Source organism: Hypomesus nipponensis, chromosome 28 (assembly GCF_054491055.1).
Source record: "Hypomesus nipponensis isolate SF chromosome 28, ASM5449105v1, whole genome shotgun sequence".
Taxonomy (NCBI): domain Eukaryota; kingdom Metazoa; phylum Chordata; class Actinopteri; order Osmeriformes; family Osmeridae; genus Hypomesus; species Hypomesus nipponensis.
Genome location: NC_140388.1, coordinates 3183432 through 3202310, shown reverse-complemented (window position 1 = coordinate 3202310; position 18879 = coordinate 3183432). Strand labels below are relative to the sequence as shown.

At 48.0% G+C, this 18879-nt stretch overlaps 1 protein-coding gene across 1 annotated transcript; it reads right to left on the bottom strand.

Moving 5' to 3' along the window:
- Positions 1–14093: 14093 nt before the first annotated feature.
- LOC146219497 (uncharacterized) lies at positions 14094–17906 on the bottom strand. The gene is made up of 5 exons (XM_084695276.1): positions 17877–17906; positions 17425–17588; positions 16828–17170; positions 15111–16738; positions 14094–15069 (listed from the first exon to the last, which is right to left on the bottom strand). The coding sequence occupies exons 1-5, from the start codon at positions 17904–17906 to the stop codon at positions 14094–14096; spliced, it is 3141 nt and encodes a 1046-aa protein (XP_084551402.1).
- Positions 17907–18879: the final 973 nt, after the last annotated feature.

The following is an 18879-nucleotide window of genomic DNA, read 5'->3' as shown; positions in this document are numbered from 1 at the left end:
ACTAGGTACTGGTATCCACGTCCGCGACGGCGCACATCCAGCAGTCGCCGGACGGTGTACGCAGGATGCTCATCAATGATGCGGGGGGGGTGGAGGGGCAGTAGCCGGAGGAGCCAGCACGCTGGTTGAAACCGGTTTCAACAAAGAGAAGTGGAAGGTGGGGTAAATCCTCCTCATATGAGTAGGGAGCTTGAGCTTGACAACAGAAGGGTTAATGACAGTCTCGATCACAAACGGCCCAACGTATCGAGGTATGAGTTTCTTGGAGGCAGTCAACAGCGGGAGATCTTTGGAGGAGAGCCACATTCTGACCTGGTTGGTATGTGGGTGCTGGAGTTCGGTGACGGTCAGCGATTCGGCGATTGCGGTCAGCTGAGCGTAGCAGAGCAGAGCGAGTGTTCCTCCACAGTCCACGGCGGAGATGGGCCTGGACAGAAGGAACTGCCAGTTCCTCCTCCTGGGCTGGAAACAGGGGTGGTTGGTAGCCTAGGTAGGATTCAAAGGGAGACAATCCCGTAGTAGAGCTGGACAAGGTGTTATGGGCATATTCAACCCAAGGGAGATGTGTACTCCAGTCAGAGGGGTTGAGGGCGGTAACGCAGCAAAGCGCAGCTCCAAGGTCTTGGTTTGCCCGCTCCGTCTGTCCGTTTGTCTGTGGGTGGTAACTAGACGATAAACTCACTGAGGCGCCGAGTGCATGACAGAATGTTTTCCATACGTGGGAAACAAACTGAGGTCCACGGTCGGAGACAATGTCGTTTGGGATCCCATGAAGGCGGACAACATGGAGAACAAGGAGGTCAGCAGTTTCAGAAGCTGTGGGGAGCTTGAGGAGAGCAACAAAGTGCACCGCCTTGGAGAACCTGTCCACAATGGTGAGTATGACTGTGTTACCATGAGAGGGAGGAACACCAGTAACAAAGTCGAGCGCAATGTGGGACCATGGTCGGCCAGGAATAGGCAGAGGGCGGAGCAGACCAGCAGGCGATTGATGGGATGATTTAGCTCGAGCACACACAGTACATGCCAATACAAAAAGTAGGCCACCAAAAGTGTTGCTTCAGGAGGGACTGTGTATGGCCGACTCCAGGATGGCATGCAAATCGGGAAGAGTGAACCCACTGGAGGACCTGGGAGCGAACAGAATCAGGCACAAACAGGTGGTTAGGCGGGCCATTACCCGGATCTGGTTGTGCGAGTTGGGCATTCCTGACAATAGATTTGATTTCCCAAGTCACTGCAGCCAGAGTGACTTCGATGACGTGTTGGCGAGAGAGGGCGTCTGGCTTGATGTTCCTGGACCCGGGACGGTAAGTAAGGGTAAAGTTGAATCGGCCAAAAAACAAAGCCCAGCGGGCTTGACGGGAGTTGAGGTGTTTCGCGGTTTGAATGTAAGCCAGGTTTTTGTGGTCAGTCCACACAATAAATGGCTGTTCGGACCCCTCCAGCCAGTGCCTCCATTCTTCCAAAGCAAGCTTAACGGCTAGTAACTCACAGTTTCCAACGTCGTAGTTCTTCTCTGCTGGTGACAGACAACGAGAAAAGAAGGCACAGGGATGGAGCTTTTGGTCTGTGGCTGAGCGCTGGGAGAGAACTGCCCTGACTCCCGTATCCGAGGCATCAACCTCCACTATAAACTGGCGAGACAGGTCTGGCTGAATGAGGACAGGTGCAGTGGTAAAACATCTCTTCAGTTCAGAGAAAGCAGACTCCGCTCCAGTGGTCCAGGCGAAGGGAGTGAGAGAGAAGGTGAGCTGGATGAGAGGAGCGGCAACTCTGCTGTAGTCCCGAATGAATCGACGGTAGAAGTTGGCAAAGCCAAGAAACCTCTGGAGCTGTTTGAGGTTAGATGGTTTGGGCCACTCCACTACCGCCTGTACCTTCTCTGGGTCCGTTCTTATTTACCCACTCTCAAAGATGTAACCCAAGAAGCTGATGGAGCTAACATGAAACTCACACTTCTATCCCTTGACGAAGAGTTTGTTTTCCAGGAGTCTTGGGAGGACTTGTTGGACATGCTGGATATGTTCCTCCAGATTGTGGGAGAAGATTAGAATATCGTCAAGGTAGACGAAGACTGTGCGATTGAGAAAGTCACGGAGGACATCATTAACAAGGGCTTGGAAGATGGCAGGGGCGTTGGTTAGGCCAAAAGGAACAACCAGATACTCGTAGTGTCCCAGGGGGTGGTAAAGGCCGTCTTCCACTCGTCTCCCTCACGGATTCTAACAAGGTGGTAGGCGTTTCTGAGATCCAGTTTTGTGAATATCTTGGGTCCCTGGAGGACCTCCAAGGTAGAGCTGATCAAGGGAAGAGGATATTTGTTCTCCACTGTAATGCTATTGAGGCCACGGTAATCTATTCATGGACGTAAGTTGTGGTCCTTCTTGGCAACAAAAAAGAAACCGTCTCCAACAGGGGAGGAAGATGGCCTGATGATGCCAGCGGCTAGAGAGTCATGTATGTATTTCTCCAATGTTTCTCTTTTAGGACGGGACAGATTGTACAGGCGAGTTGTTGGCAGGGGTCCCCAGGAAGGAGGTCTATAGCACAATCGTAAGGCCGATGAGGAGGGAGTGTAAGAGCTTGCTGTTTACTGAACACCTCTCCTAGATCATGGTTGACATGGGGGATTGAGGTTAAATCAGGAAGTTCAGTTGCTGGCGGAGACACAGATACCCCTACAGGAGCGATGGCGGACTGCAGGCAAGACAAGTAACAAAAAGAGCTCCAACTCTTTACCTTGCCAGATGTCCAGTCGAAGTGGGGGTTGTGTTGTCTCAGCCATGGCTGGCCAAGAACAATAGGAGCATGAGGAGAGGGAATTACATGGAATTGAATGGTCTCCCGATGGTTTCCAGAGAGTATCAGACAGTGAGTGACTCTGGCCAGAATCATCCCATTCAATGCGTTTGCGTCAAGAGGAGTGGTCAATGGCTCAACTGCAATGCAGGCCTGGGAGACAAGGGAGGCATCTAGAAAATTCTCATCTGCTCCAGAGTCTACCAACGCTGGCAAGGAGAGAGACTGGTGATTCGAACACAGAGTGGCTTCCAGCTGCATTCGCGGCCTGGTGGTTTGGGGAACGCTTCGGCCCGCCAGTATCCCCACAGTTACTGACGAGCCCCTCCTTTTGGCCGAACTGGATAGTATGCTAGGAAGCGGCCAGCTTGCCCACAGTAGAGACACTCACCAGCCTGCAGTCTCCGGGAGCACTCAGCAGGTGAAAGATGGGTTCGACCCAAATGCATGGGCTCTTCTCCAGTTGAGTCGGGAGTAGCAGAATTCTGTCCAGCGCGGGAAGCATGGGGTTCACAGATACTAGCCCTCGGAAGGTGTGGATGGGAAGTGGAATTGGGAGAGGACATGGACGGTTGGCAGCTAGCTCTCTCCCTCCGGCGCTCACGGAGACGATTGTCCAGTTTCATAGCAAGGGAGACCGATCCATCCAGGCTGTCTGTGTCATCCCGGGAGGCTAGCTCATCCTTCAGCACCTCGCTAAGCCCGTTCCGAAACGCACCCTGGAGCGCATCATCATTCCAATCGGACTCAGCTGCTGCGATGCGGAATTCGATTAAGTAGTCTGCCACCCTACGGGATCCTTAACGGATGGTGAAGAGTCGTTTAGCAGCCTCAGCTCCTTTCACAGTGGTCAAAAACTTTCCTAATTTCAGAAGTGAAAAACAAATATGAGGAATTGAGTGGAGACTGGCTGTCCCAAACAGCGGATGCCCACGCTAGCGCGTTCCCCTTCAACAATCCCATTAGGTATGCTATCTTAGACTTATCTGTAGAATATGTTGCAGGCAGCTGCTCAAAAACAAGGGAGCACTGGATGAGAAAAGACCTGCACGTTCCAGGATCTCCTGCATAGCGCTCAGGTGCTGGCACATGTGGCTCTCTAGGAGTAAGGGCTGGCTGGTCTGAAGGGGTCGTGGGAGGTTCTGAAGGAGGCAGGTGGGAAGAAAGGCTGTCCAACTGGCTTCCGATCTGGGCAACGTTAGCTGTGAGACCTCGTAATGCGTCCATCAATTCTTGGAGTCCTTGGCTGTGCTGGCCCACGAGAGCACCCTGGCTCGCCAGAGCATGCCGGATCTGGTCTGCAACTGCTGGGTCCATGCTGGTCAGATCGTTCTGTTACGGTGTGGTACAGAGTGGACCCAAACGCAGCACAAATACAATCAGGTGTTTTATTGGGTGTACTCCGGATTTGTGGTCTTGGTGGATAAGTCAGCAGGCAGACAGGGACTGGGTTCTTGGATGACGATCCACAGTAGCTGTGACAACGATCTGACGAGGAGTGGTTGGAAAGCCGGGTTAAAGTAGGCAGGATGATGAGTTAATGGGCGGCATGTGTGTAGGGTTTTGGCAGGATGATACAGGTGAACCAGCAGGGGGTGTAAAAGGGACAGGAACCAGGCCATGGCCCCAACAGTAAGACTGTCTAAACAGAAAGGTTTTCAATCTAGCTTTAAATGTCAAAATGGTGTCAGCCTCCTTGATTGAAGCAAGAAGTCTGTTCCAGAGAAAGAAATCTATATGGGAACTCCCTGCCCATTGCTGTTTTGTAGGTGATAATGGGAACCACCCAATATCCAGTGTCTTGGAATTGTATTGTCCATATAGGATGATAGGGTGCGAGGATACCTAAAAGATGGGGTGGTGCTAATCCGTGGTGATCTGATCAGGAGTAGGACTTTGCAATCATCTCTGGCTTGGATGGGGAGCCACAATAATAATGTAATATGGTCGTAGTTTATGGTTCTATTCAGTAGTCTTACAACATACATTTTCACCAATTGCAAATTTTTGACGTAGGTATTTGGGAGGCCAGAAAACAGTACATTACAGTAGTCCAGTCAGGAGTAACCGATGCATGTATACAGTTTTCAGCATCATCTTGTGAGAGGAAAATTGGCTTGGGGAGACTTTGATGCCATCAAAGTCCAGGGTGAGATCGGACAGATTCTACCTGTGATTTTTCGGTCCTAAAATTAACACCTCTGTGTTATCTGAGTTGAGGAGTAGGAAATTGGCTGTCATCCATGTTCTTATCACAGAAACACGTTTATAGAATGTGTGGTACTCCTCCAGAACTACCATACAATATTTCTGAAAGTAAGTCTTAGTTCATTCATCAGTAACTGTGTCTCTTCTGTAGGAGATAAAATAAAAGAATTCTTGGAAGTCTTGTGTACATGTGTGGTGTAATACTGTATGTTACCTTGAACAGATTCACAGTAAAGAGAGAAATGCTTTTGTGTGTGTGTGCGTGCTGTGTGCATGCGTGGTATGTGCGTGCATACTGCGTGCGTGCATGCATGCATGCATGCATGCATTTTGATTTATTGTGTTCTTTCCTGCGTGAGGAGAGGACAGGAGTGCAGAGTAACTGAGGGGGGAGAAAAGAGAGCAGACCAAAGGGGAGGACAGGCATAATAGTTAGCCATAGCCTTTGTTTCAAAGCTGTGTGGAGACAAGAGTGCTGTTATTCTGTCTGCTCTTCCAATAAAGAAGAGAGAGAGAGACAGACAGATGTGTGTGCGTGTTTGTTCGTCTGTGTGTCTCCAGAGCTTCAGAGCATTATTGTAAACATTGGGGAACGGTTCAGGTTGTTGGCTGGCTGCCCCTGCTTTCATTTGGAACAGAACCGACAACATCTGGAGTGTGTCAACGCTCAACGACAGAGTGTGCACGTGTGTGTTGGGGTCCCCTTCTCGACCCCTAAACTGTCTGCCAGGGGATGTGGAACAGATTTGCTCAGATTAATCAAAGGTGCAGTATTAATAATGAAGTCCCTGTTCCAGCCTGCCGCTGGGAGCCCAAGTTAGGGAGCGCCCTGTGATATCATAGGAGACGCAGACAACTCAAATTCAACTCAGACAGATGTGTTCCTAATACAGTTCAGTATTTCTAAACATTTGATCATGATCAGTACCATACAGATTTGTTAAAACCTTGGATTAAATATTCAGAATATTATACAAAACAAACAATTCTTGCCAAACTGTACAGTACACACAAAGTATTATTGAATAAGAATATGAAGCACCAACTATGCCCTGATAGTAGAAATTAAAGTCACTTGTGGCTTTAGATTTTCTGTGTACAGGGCATAGCAATTTGCCAGAAAAATCTGTCTGATTGCTAAGGCACTAACAGTAATAATAAAAAACCCTTGTTCCATCCATCCATCCATCCATCATCTGCCGCTTGTCCGGGGATCTGGTCGTGGGGCGACCAAGTCTGGTCCCTAAGCAGGGAGGCCCAGACTTCCCTCTCCTCGGCCACTTCCACCAGCTCTTCCTGGGAGACCCCGAGGCGTTCCCAGGCCAGCCGAGAGACATAGTCCCTCCAGCGTGTCCTGGGTCTTCCTCTTCCCAGTGGGACGTGCCCGGAACACCTCACCAGGGAGGCGTCCAGGAGGCATCCTAGTCAGATGCCCGAGCCACTTCAGCTGGCTCCTCTCGACTTCGAAAAACCCTTGTTTCTTTAGTTTATTCTGTGAGCAGGGAAGTTTGCCATTATATTTTGTCATACATGTAGGACTGTAAACGTACACACGCAGGTGTTTGAATGTGCAAAGTATGAAAGTAAATTACGAACATAACACAATATCATCACTGCATACAAATGAGGGGAAACAGGATGTTCTAACAGTCCTCCAACAACACAGTCTTCACTAAGAATTGTTTAACTTTTTCCCCTTGTGTTGACAGTGTGCTCTGTTTGGAAAACACATCTATACTCTAAACATTTGGATACCTTTGTGTATATGTGTTTACAGTACTGTGTATGACAAAACTTTATAATAAACTGCTATGCCCTGCACAAAGAAAAAGCAGGCTTCAGATAGTAGCCGGGGGCGTGGTCGATACATACAAATAAAGGCTGGGCTCCGAATATAGGCCGTGGGTAAAATAAGGTAAGTTTAATGAATGTTTAGATGTATTTTGCAATGTCAATTTAGTTCGGCGTTTGTTTGCTCCATTTGACCGTAGCCTATGCCCATTCAGATGTTGCTGATGAATTTGGTCGTTGCATAAAATGATAGGCCTAGTCTAACGGTGCGTTCACACTGCAGCGGAACGGGCAGAGCGGGGCGTCGGCTTCCAATTCACTCGAGTAGGGCATTGTGGGAAGACAAGCGGGGCGTCAAAAGTTTTATTTTCTCAACTTTATGTAAATGAGGAGCGTGAAAATGCTAGCGTTGGCCAATCGGGTTGGTTTCTTGTTTCTTGTAACGTAGCAACTGTTGCTCATGGTAAACATTTCTAAGTTTGACAATTTAAAGATGGAAGAGCAACTCATCGTATGTGTGTCTTCATACCCAGTATTGTATGATACGTCTATGTTCGATTACAGAGACATAAACAAAAAAAAATGATGCCTGGCGCAGGGTTGCTGAGGTTGCTGGTGTGTATTTTGTACTTTAATTCAGTTTCGTCACATTACGTAACTTTCTTCTGTGCTAGCTGCATAGTCTAGCTAGCTCACCCGGCTCACGATTGACATTCAACGTTGAAATGCTAGCTGGCAGCCACTCGCTATCCATACAGTGAATGTGTATTGGCAAGTCATAATCTAGCAATTGATTTGCAGAGATTTCGTGTAATATAATAAAAGGTTACACATGTCAACGTTTATGTTTGATGAATCTTTTTTTCTAGTCGATGAATGCAAAAAAATGGAAGACGTTGAGGACCGGATACAAAAAAGAAAACCTATTGTGTGCTGTAGATAAGATCATGTCAGATCTAGAAAGCGTATCGGATTTGTACTTAATGTGTGTAAAAGTTGTATTTTGTCTGCACATTTGCCATGACATTATACGAACTACAACAGTGATTTAAGAGAACTACAGCTCTGAATTAACCCTTTCCTGCCGGACCATTCAAATATGGGAAATAAAATTCCCATGGTTCCCGCCTTAATATCTTTGCCGTCCAATCACCGATTTTATTTCTGAAAACTGCCAGATACTCATGACAAGTTAAGCTCAAAGCACATACCATTGGTTAAGGGGTTACTGGGAGGGGGAAATAAATACATCGTCAGCAACGGCAGCCATTGTTTTCCGAGGCGGAGCCAGAGCGGAGACAACGGGAGATTGCCTACAGTGTTAGATTTACAGCTTCGAATTGAAATCGGAGACGATATTATGAGTAAAGACAAGTTTCTTAATATGTGTTGTCAATATTGTCAATTAAAAGTCTAAACTTTTTCCTTACGAAGAATTTGTTTGTGGCAGTGACGCGAGTTTTTTCAGGAAAGAATGACTGTCCGGCTTGGCTGTTTGTGACAGGCAGCTATGACGGTAGTAGCATTGTTTAGCTTCGATTTGAGCAGATTTCTAAAAAAGCTTGGAAAAACAACATTAACTAGCTAGATTATGTACATTGTAAGCTAAATGTACATGCCTTGCTTGGCCAATTCGGTCTACTGTGGAAGAATCTCCAACGTTTTTTAGTTATCGAGAGGAGTATCCAGCCATAGCGCTAGCTACTTTTGGGGGAGGATAATTCCGGTTTCCCCTATGTCTCCACTAGTCGCTAGAATGGTCATAACTTTAAATCAAAATATGATATTTCTAATCTGTTTTCTGTTCTACATTGCCCACAGATTTGTGGATATTCCACCTGCTCAAAGTTTTTCTCTATCTCGTAATTAAAGTGGTTAAAAATTAAGTTGTCTGATGAGGTATGGTGGATGGAAACGTTTTTTGTAAAAAATGGCTGCCTAAAACCACCTTGATAAAATATGATTTTCCATAAGTAATCATATAATTATTTACATCATAAAAATCCCCTAGTTCTCCTCTTCAATATGGTATGAACAGTTAAGGTGTATGATTTAATATGAAAATTCATAAAATATGAAAATTAATATGAACATCATATTTCAACAGCATATGGAATGTTCAGAATTTTGTCCCAGGCAGTAAAGGGTTGTCTGTCTGACACGCCCCCGAGCGTGGTCCACTGTGGGAAGGCCAGCGGTGCAGAGCGGTAAAAAACGCTGCAGTGCAATGCACCGCAAGTCTTGTCCTTTTGGCCTCCTGTTTCCCCTTGCTTTGGATAAAAGCATCTGCTAAATTAATAAATGTTTAATTTTGGTTGTCTCCTGTTCGTTCTGTGATTGCTCTCCTTTGACAGGATAAACGTTGCGTACGCACAAGAAGCTTTCGTACGCTGGTTTTCATGCACATATTGTGATGTATAAAGATTTACTTGACGTGAAAATGTGCGTCTGTCACGGAAAGTTTTGAGCAGACGTGAGAATGTGCGGACCGTCAGCAAAGTTTTGTCTGGCTCTATAACATGGAAAATTCTAGGCCTACTTGAAAAGTGCAGAAACTCATTAAATATTACAAGATAAAGTTTCCACTACTACGTTTATGACGATGCAGCTGCCACCCCTTGCCACCCCTTAGATCCGCCACTGGTTCCACCTTCTTGCGCAAACTCTGACTGTAGAGAGAACTGTCATTTTGATTCGATAAAAACATACAAATACAAGTTTCATCATTAATGTGGATCATCATTAATGTGGATGATAACATCAAAATGCCAAAACGGGAAATGCTATATAGCCTTCTGTTTAATCCGCCACCACTTAATAACTTCTGTTAAACTTGAGGGCATGGCCGCGGAACTAGGGGTGCTGAGGGTGCTGCAGCACCCCCTGACAGCACGAGCATTTAAATTGATATGACTTAAAAGTCCACCACCGTGGCACAGATCCACAGAAGCGGACTGGCCATCGGGAGCACCGGGAGAAGAATAATGATGGAAAACCAGGCTAAGAAACGTAGGGTGGGGCTGAAAAATTAAGAGACAAATAAATCACCTTCACTAGACAAGGTTTTACCAATTAAAAAACGGTTATGTTTATTTTACATAAAGCTCAACTATTTTGCGCTTAAATAAAGGCGGGCTCGCATTAAGGATAGACCTCCCAAACTTGCATCACATCGAACACTGAATATGCTTGCATTAGCAGGGCAGCTGTGGTGCCGTATATGGGGGCCAGTTCTGTTGGGCTGGTCTGGATCGAAGTCCAGGGCCTATTTTTACTCCCAGTACGTCCCTGCGGCCCAGCAAACATTAAGCCCCCCCCCCCCCCCTCCTGAGCTGTGGGCCCCGAGAAAACTGGAAATACAGCCATTAAGCTCCCGTGCAATTGCTACACCACATCCTCGTTATCAGTCCAAACATTAATACTGTTCATGACAAAATTGGCATAAAGAAACGTGTGTTTACGTGTTTACTTCTGTTTTCAAATTGTTACCTCGCATTGCTTTTTTGTTTATTGGTGATCCCCCTGCTGTGGCCACCGAATAGGCCTAATGTGTTTTTTCACTCCTCCACCTCGCCTACAAGTATTTTGATGTCGGTGTCTGAGAAGTTGCGCCTTTTCGTTCTTTTCCCTCCTGACGCCATGATTCAACGTAACATAAGAACAATCGCATGCCTGGGCCATTAATATACTGGATTAGCATTCATGAGGTGCTTTGCATTGACCATTTATGGTAAAAAAATGGGCGGGGTGAAATTCAGATTTTTTTTTTTTTGGCGTACGCCATTTTAGGCCTTTGGGCAGACGGCTTGTCCATAAGGGCGATTGGGGCGACACACTGCCTAGGAAAAAAAAAAACGAAAACTAAATGCCCCTGATGTATAAGCGCAATATCCTTGTAAATCGCGTAAATAACAACATGTACATTTAAATGTAATCATTTTTTTCTGTCAGATTCTACCACTATACCGTCTGATCAGCCTCTGTATGTCATTGTTGAATCAGGTAACAGTCATTCAGTCAGCCTAAAGTCGTGCTTCAAATGGCCCTGCCCCTTCTGGGAGATTTGGGGCTAAATGAAAATCGCCCCAGACCTCTCCCATTGACTCCCATGTTAAATCAATCCTTTTTTTCACAAAACAGGGCTCCCAATGCATTCTCTATGGCTTCCGTGAGGGCTCGCCCCTCAATGTCGTGTCATAAATAATCAATGTAAAAGCGTATAGACCATTTTTCACCCTACGTCACATGACTGTCAAGCACACATAAACCTTTTTAGGCACTTGTCCTTTGGACAAGTACATTTACGTTTCACTTGTCCATACACAAAAGTCAGTTGACCCCGATGCCCTTAAATAGCCTGACCAAGTGATAGGGCAAGACTAGCCTGGCTAACGGAGGTCGCTTTCTCAGGCAAATGACGAATGAAACAGGCTTGGTTAAAGAAATCCGAGATCTTCAGCAGGCTTGTGTCTACAAAAGTCAGTCCTCCCTGATGTTTTTGGTGTAGAATTGAGTAAAATACAACATTGTGCCAGTGAGCGACCCGAGTCTGACTCTGAGGCTAATGTCAACACAGTATAACACCGTGGGATGCAGTCTCAGTCAGATTGGCAGTTTTACACTAAAATAATTGGACCAGCTGGCTAAAAGCAGAATTCCAATAGCTCTTGAAAGATGCCCGCTTGACTTTTTTTGGTGTAAAACTTTTGGTGTAGAATTAATATTGTTGGTTTTGACTTAAATGTTGCCCCCTTCTATATGGTGTTACTGGACATATCATGTGTCCTGTTAAGCTATTTTACATCATACAACATTTTGGTAATGTGAATAATGAACAAGTGGGACAATTTATTGTGGAGCCACCTCACTTTTTCTTTTGAAGGCTCATGGATGCAACTTTCTTCCATAGCTTTCCACCTGTAACTTGTGTAGCGAGAGGGGAAATCTTTCTGTTGTGTGCTGCCAACTACTGGACAAAAAGGTATTGCTGTATGAGTTAATCAGCTCACAACATATAGATACAATTGTCCTGCTTAAGGTACTTACCGAGTGGGTCACCTTAATCATTTTCCGAGAAGTTTCCCCCCTTGAGAATTTTTTCAGAAGCTGCCACTGCTTTTGGGTGTATGAACATTATATAAAATATAGCTGCAAGCAGCGATGCGGGTTCCTCCGCAAAATGGCAAAATACTATAAACATGAACACTGCAGAAGGTCGAGACTTGGACAACAAGAGAGCAGAACGACTTCATGTTTGGCCAAAAACAATTCCTGACTCTCAGTCAATGCATAACTAACAAAAGTCATGTGGGCAACTGGCCTAGGGCAGCGCTCATATTCAGCTCCTTGCAAGAATAGCCTGTGACGGTTTAGCAGCCGACTCTCTGGTACCATTAAACTACACAACATACACAATCAGGGTGACCAACACAAGATTATAATATAGCTGCAAGCAGCGATGCGGGTTTCTCCGCAAAATGGCAAAATATAAAAATGTACATTGTAGAAGGTCAAGAGTTGGACAACAAGAGAGCAAAACTACTTCATGATGGGCCAACTACAATATTCTGAATGGGGAATTGAACTCAAGACCATAAGGTCACTAGGGAGACTCTCTATCCTCTCTGCTACACACCAACTGTTGAGAATGTATGAGTAGAAAGGCCACAGACTTAGCTTTGGTCAGCTTTGGGACAAAGGTTAAGAAGTGGTTGACATTTCAACGTGGAATTGCGCATTGGTATTTCTTAATGATGTCATCCTGTTTAACTAAACAGATATTCAAATTTAAGACAGGCTGAAAGACTGTGGCTGGATTCAAACCTGCAACCTTATACTTTGCAGGTCACTGTCCCAGTCTATTGAGCTATTCTCAGTGTTGCATATTGACATGTTCAGTTACTGTATAAAAAAGTACGCTGTTTCTTCTGTGGTAAGAGTTGTTAGATTCAGCCAAAGTTTAAACTACTCAAATTCAATCAAATTTTGACATGCCAACATGAAATTGTTGATGGTACTTCAGAGTGATGTCATCTTGAACCCAATAAGGTTTGAAAACCATCAGTCAAAATGATATTTGATTTATTGACACAAAGATATTGAGGCAATGTGGACATTTACATTTCAATCAGGAGAGACCTGGATAAGTGAAAGATATTTATTACAGAATAATAAATGAACTACAATGTTTGGAGCTTGGACCCCGCGGGGAATTATATAAATCAACGGGCGCCTGCCCAACGCCCGAAGAGAATCCCCCAAAAGTAAAAGGGGTGGAAAGGTAGAGACCAAACGAAAACATACTCACCAACAGGAGGACTCATGAAACCGCTGGGGAATAAGCACACAAACACAATACGGAGAGCTGCCGACCTGGGTGCGTAGCACCGATCGGAGCGACCGTGATCAATACTAGAGAAACTATACGGAATGACCTAGGCTAGAGCATACATACCCGGACCGGATCCTTCAGGAGATGGCAAAGCACAGACAGATCCGTAAACCTGTACCATACAGAGACGCCAAGGGAAAGAATAGCGATGATTGCGCTGTAGCCTCCAGACCAGAGGCAAAAGCCCTAAGCGTAATGAGAATGTACTGGAGGGCCGACCCCCTCATGCTGTCGGAGTTTGGCCGTGGCTGGCTGAGGCCCGACGCCCTCGGATTTGCAGGTGAAAGCCTTTGCCGGCTTAGGTCGGCTAAAGGGCGCACGCCCTTGAGACTATGTGAACAGCCTGGCAGGCTGGAGGACCGACGTCCCCGCGTACATGACCTATGTAGGCTAGAGGGCCGAAGCCCTTGAGTCTATGTGCGAGGCCTGTGCCGGCCGGAGGACAAAGTCCCTGTGTACGTGACCTAGGTAGGCTATGGGGTCGACGCCCCTGAGACTATGTGACAGCCTGTGCACTGGCTGGGGGACCAGCGTCTGCGCATACGTATGTCTAGGTGTACTATAAGGCTGACGCCCTTGAGTCTATGTGCACAGCCTGAGCCGGCTAGAGGACCGACGTCCCCGTGTACAGATGACCTATGTAGGCTAACGGGTGACGCCCATGAGTGTGTGAGAAGCCTTTGCCGGCTGAGGAGCATATGAGCCTTTGTTGGCTGGAGGACCGACGACCTCGTGACTTGTGAAAGCCAGAGAGCAGGGACCAGGGAACATCTGTTTACATACAGAACCGAGACAAGTATTCGCAGGCAACGTTTGCATCGAGCCTGTACCTAAGAGACAGTTTAAAACGCAACACAACAACACCGACCACCAGTTATTTGCAAGTACTCACCGAGAGCCGCTAGGGCCGTAGAGATCTTTGGGCCTCGAGGATGGCAGCTGAATCAGGTCGGACATATGAAGAGTACCCTGATGAAGACCAGTGGCCCAGCTGCTGCAAAGACGCAGTGGACACCCCTTGCATTGCAGCGGACGTAGCCGCGCCGATCCGGAATGAATGGCCAGAATACCGTCCAGGGGGAAGGTTGCATTTAGCTACGACCTGAGCTAGATGGTAACCGAACCAGGAGTGTGACATGGAATTATTGGTAGGGGTAATGAAGAGGGGGGAGAGTGGACAGGAATGGGACCTCTTCTTTACGTATCTAAGCATAGATAAGAAAGGACAGAAAGGACTCCCCGTTTTAGCAATAATGATAGTGCAAGAGCCTCCGGTTTTGGAATGTTTGAGAAGCAGATTGAAAAAGTCAGGGTGAAATGATAAGTCAGAAAAACATACATCAGTGGCAGGATTGAACACGTTAGACCGAGTTGTGAATTCACCGCACCGTAAAAACCCAAAGAAAGCCATTAAAAACGTGCATTCCAAGAGGGAATCGATGTAGGGGGTAAAGCAGCCGCGTCTGAGCACGGAGATCATAGCGTGCAGAATAGACAGAGTGAAAGGGAGTCTATCATCCGCCTTAGCGGGGAACACTTTGGCTATGCCCTTGAACAGTAGTTTGACTGCTGGGTTGGTGAAAAGGCTGGGGAACGAAGGGTCAAGGCATCTGGCATTGAATTGAATACCCGCGACCAAACCTTTAATATATCGTGGCTGGAAGTGGCGAACATCAGTGCAGTGACACACGAAAGCACATACCACGGTAACACAAACGGGTACCAAAGGGACAGACAAGGACAGACAGAACATAGCGTACGTTCTCCAGGCAAAATCATAGAATTTAAGGGTGGAAGCAGCCAAGCCCTTCCTCATGTACCCCTTGGCTACCTCAACGTATGCCTGCAGGGAGTGCTCGGCTAATCTAGGACCAGAGAAGCGAAGGGGGGAACGGCCAAGGGCCTCTTGCTGGCGTACGGGCACAGATCCCTGAACATCTGAAAATTGAAACGGGACAGGGAATCAGCTATAACGTTATCGTGACCCGGCACGTGACATGCGGTGAGAATGAAATTATGGATGACGGAGAGCCAAGTGATGCGTCTCATGAATGGCATGATGAGCGAGCAGTTAGAGCGGCCCTTGTTGATAATGCTCACCACGGCCTGATTGTCGCATAAGACGGCTATCCGCTTACGACGCCACGACTGGCCCCATAGGTAACAAGCAACCGCGACGGGGTATATCTCGTACAGGGCTGAGGAAGCACCGGACGCAGCGAAGTCATGGGGCCAGGGGCTGGCGAACCACTGCTCCTGATAGAACCCCCCAAAACCAACGGACGGAGCGGCATCGGTAAAAAACCGCAGAGAGTCCGAAGACCGAACCACGTCGTCGTAAAAGAACAACACGCCGTTCCAGCCCTCAAGCAACTGCAACCAGAATGACAGGTCGGACCGGCAACCATCGTCCAAGCGAATAAGATCACGCAAACCAGACACCGAAGAAGCCAAGACGAGCAACCGGGAGATGAACGAGCGGCCCTGGGGAATCACGCGCATAGCGAAATTCAAATGCCCGAGGAGAGACAGCAGCTGCCGCTTCGTCATGACAGAAGACGCCACGAGTGACCGGGCCATGCTGCATGCGCGCTCGAGCTTCTCAACCGGCAGGGAAGCCCTCATCTCGACAGTGTCCAGCGTGATGCCCAGGAACTCGAGGCGAGTGGCCAGCCCGAGAGTTTTCTCGTCGGAAAGGGGGACGCCCAGTCTGCGAAACAGGTTTTTTAACAGCATCAGGGAAACGCCGGACGCCTCGGACGGAGGATCTACCAACAGAAAATCGTCCAAGAGGTGGAGCAACGCGGGGACCCGGACCCGATTTAACAGGATCCAACAAAGGGCCTCGGAAACCCGATTAAAGATGGATGGGCTGCTCCTGCTACCGAACGGGAGGCGCACGGCGAAATAAAACTGATTCTCCCATTTCATCCCGAGCAAGTGCCAATGAGACGGGTGAACGGGGACGATCTTGAACGCGTCCGTGATATCGGCTTTGGAAAGCCAGGCACCGGGCCTAGCCAGCTTTACGAGCCTGATGGCGTGGTCCACGGTGGCATAGTGGAGCGAGAAAGGCTCGAGGGGAATGAGCCCGTTAACGCCAGGAACCGGACCGAAACGTGGAGCTGAAAGGTCCAAGATCAGACGTTTTTTGCCGGAATACTTCCGCGTAGCTACGCCGAGGGGACTGCTACAAAATAGGGAGAACGGGGACGAGTCGAACGGGCCTATCACGTAGCGCTTGCTGCACTCTCTGGCCAACAGCTGGGTAACGACGGCCGGCTCCTGCAGCGCCGACTGGAGGTTGCCTAAAACGAGCGTAGAGGACAAAGGACATGAAACCCCCACCCTGAACCCTTGAGTCAGCCCAGTGAGCAGGTGATCGACGAACACAGAATCAGGATGAGAAGAGAGTTCGAAAGCCAGTGCAGACACATTTATTGGAGTGGAAGGGTGCTCGGCCGTTAGTTCGGGCCACCACGACGCCCTCGCCGAGGGCGGAACCGACGTGGGCACACAGACCATGGATGAGCTTCCTGACAGCCGCTGCAGACATGGAGAAAATTACAATTGCCATAGGAGCACACACTCTTGTTGAAATTATTGCAAATGGCCCTCCTGGTAGCGACATGCACCTTACGGCCACGAACGTCCACGTTTGCTGTGCCGCTGGGAGCGCCGGATCCGCGAGCGCGAGGCTGGAGCCCGGGATCCCCCGGGAGAAACGGCACTAACGGACAAAGGGGAGCAGGATGCCCTAACCCGCCGCACGTGCCGCAAGAGACAGCCTGGGAGCCCCCGACCAGCAAGATCAGCAGCTCGGTGTCGAGAACTGACCAGTCCAGTAGAGTATTAGCGCGGGACACATACCGAGCTGCCTTGCTAGAGAACTCCTTGTGATATTGATAAAATAGGTTCTTTCCGTATCGCAAGTTCAGGTCTCCAATGAGGGCCAAGTACCCGTCCAGTTCCTGCCTTCTGAGGGGAAACACTGAGCACACAACGTCTCGGAAAATCCCGAACGCTACAACGAACTCCCCGATAGACATGTCCCCTTGCCAACCTGGGGTCAGCAGAACGCAGCACCGTGCTGAATTGGTCACTAGTGTAGACGCTAGCGTCACACTCGGGCGAAGGAAGGATAAGCCAAATCAAATTGATGTTCCTGCCCTGCAGAATGTGGGACCTCAAGCGGGGGGTAATGTCAGCCCCCGAAGGGATGTAGGGCCTACCTGCTGCAGGCATAGCCACTGCGGAAGCCAGGGTGGGCAGCGGCTCCTCCATAGGCACGAGGGTCGCCTAAGCGGGGAGAGCCGCAGCCACGGGAGCGGAAGCCCCGGCGTTCTCCAAAGAACGCAGGCAAACGTCGATGGACTGGAGGGATGATGCCAGGACGCTGAGGGTGGAAGAGAGGGCTCCCCCATGAAGATCAGAACCGGGAACATGCGGAGGAGTGAAGGCAGGGCCGGCAGATGGGCCGGCGTCCGAATCCAGGACCTCCTGATGAAGCGACTTCCTCGTGCGCTTCCGACCTTGGGCGGCTGCGGAGGGGGGAGCCACGGGCGACGGGTCTCGGACGGGAGACGAGCAGTCAACCCCGTCGGCCAGGGCGCGGAGTTGGGACAGCTCCAAACAAGGAGCAGGAAGGACGCCCGCGGCGCGCAGACTTGCCTCTAACGCTGACCCGTCGTAGCCCCGACGAGCAGCGATCCATTTCACCCTATTTAAAATACACCTGCCCGCACAATATCCCAATCCATGCCGTTTACCTCCCTCCCAGCGCAAGTCACGCCAAAGCAGAAATGCTGTAGCGGACGCATGAGGTTTAGATGACGACAAATTTCCTCTCACAGTCAAAACGCATTGCTCACAACACTGTTTCCAGAATTTTTCAAAGATAGCTTGAGGACCGTTTTCCAGAACCAGTCAAATTACAAAACTTACAGTCAGGAATAGCCTCATTGGCAAAAGATTTATGACACAGCCCATGAACAACTCCTTGCGGACATTGATGTACAATGGCCGACTGTCACTTCCAATTAAACCACACAACATGCACTCTCAGAGTGATCAACAAGATTATTTTAACTAACAAACAATATTAAAAACATCTAACTGAACAAACGCAACAACTGAAAACCCTTGCATAGCTGTTGTAACCAAACTATTTTCCACAAGTTTTGACGTTTTTTGACATGCCATACTGCATGCTGGGTACCCAAGAGCGCCGACGCTGATGATCTAGCTGTGCTCCGACTGCGTGATATGACGAGATGCTAGTGACGCGCTAAGGTCTCGGAGTCTCCTGAAATGGAACGCGTCTTTCTGCCTTGAAGCTGCGTGCGCATCATCATCAAGACCCCATGTATATGGCAAGATAACATCCAAGCTAACAATTTCTCCAAATCTGACTGCAGCTTTGTATACCATATGTACCGTGTTATGGTTGTTTGAGTTAAACAACTTGCTTAATTAATTAAATGGCTGTTAAATGTCAAATCCAACTATAAATGTATAAAAGAGAGAGTTCCAATCAAATCTGAATTATTTTTAAACCTTAAGGTTTAAAAGACAACCTTTGCTTAAACTGACATGTACCAACTCAGAGAATTGAGTGTCAACATCCATTTACATCCACATTTAGTCTCTTTTTTACTCCACACTTAAGGCATAACTATGTTTAACTT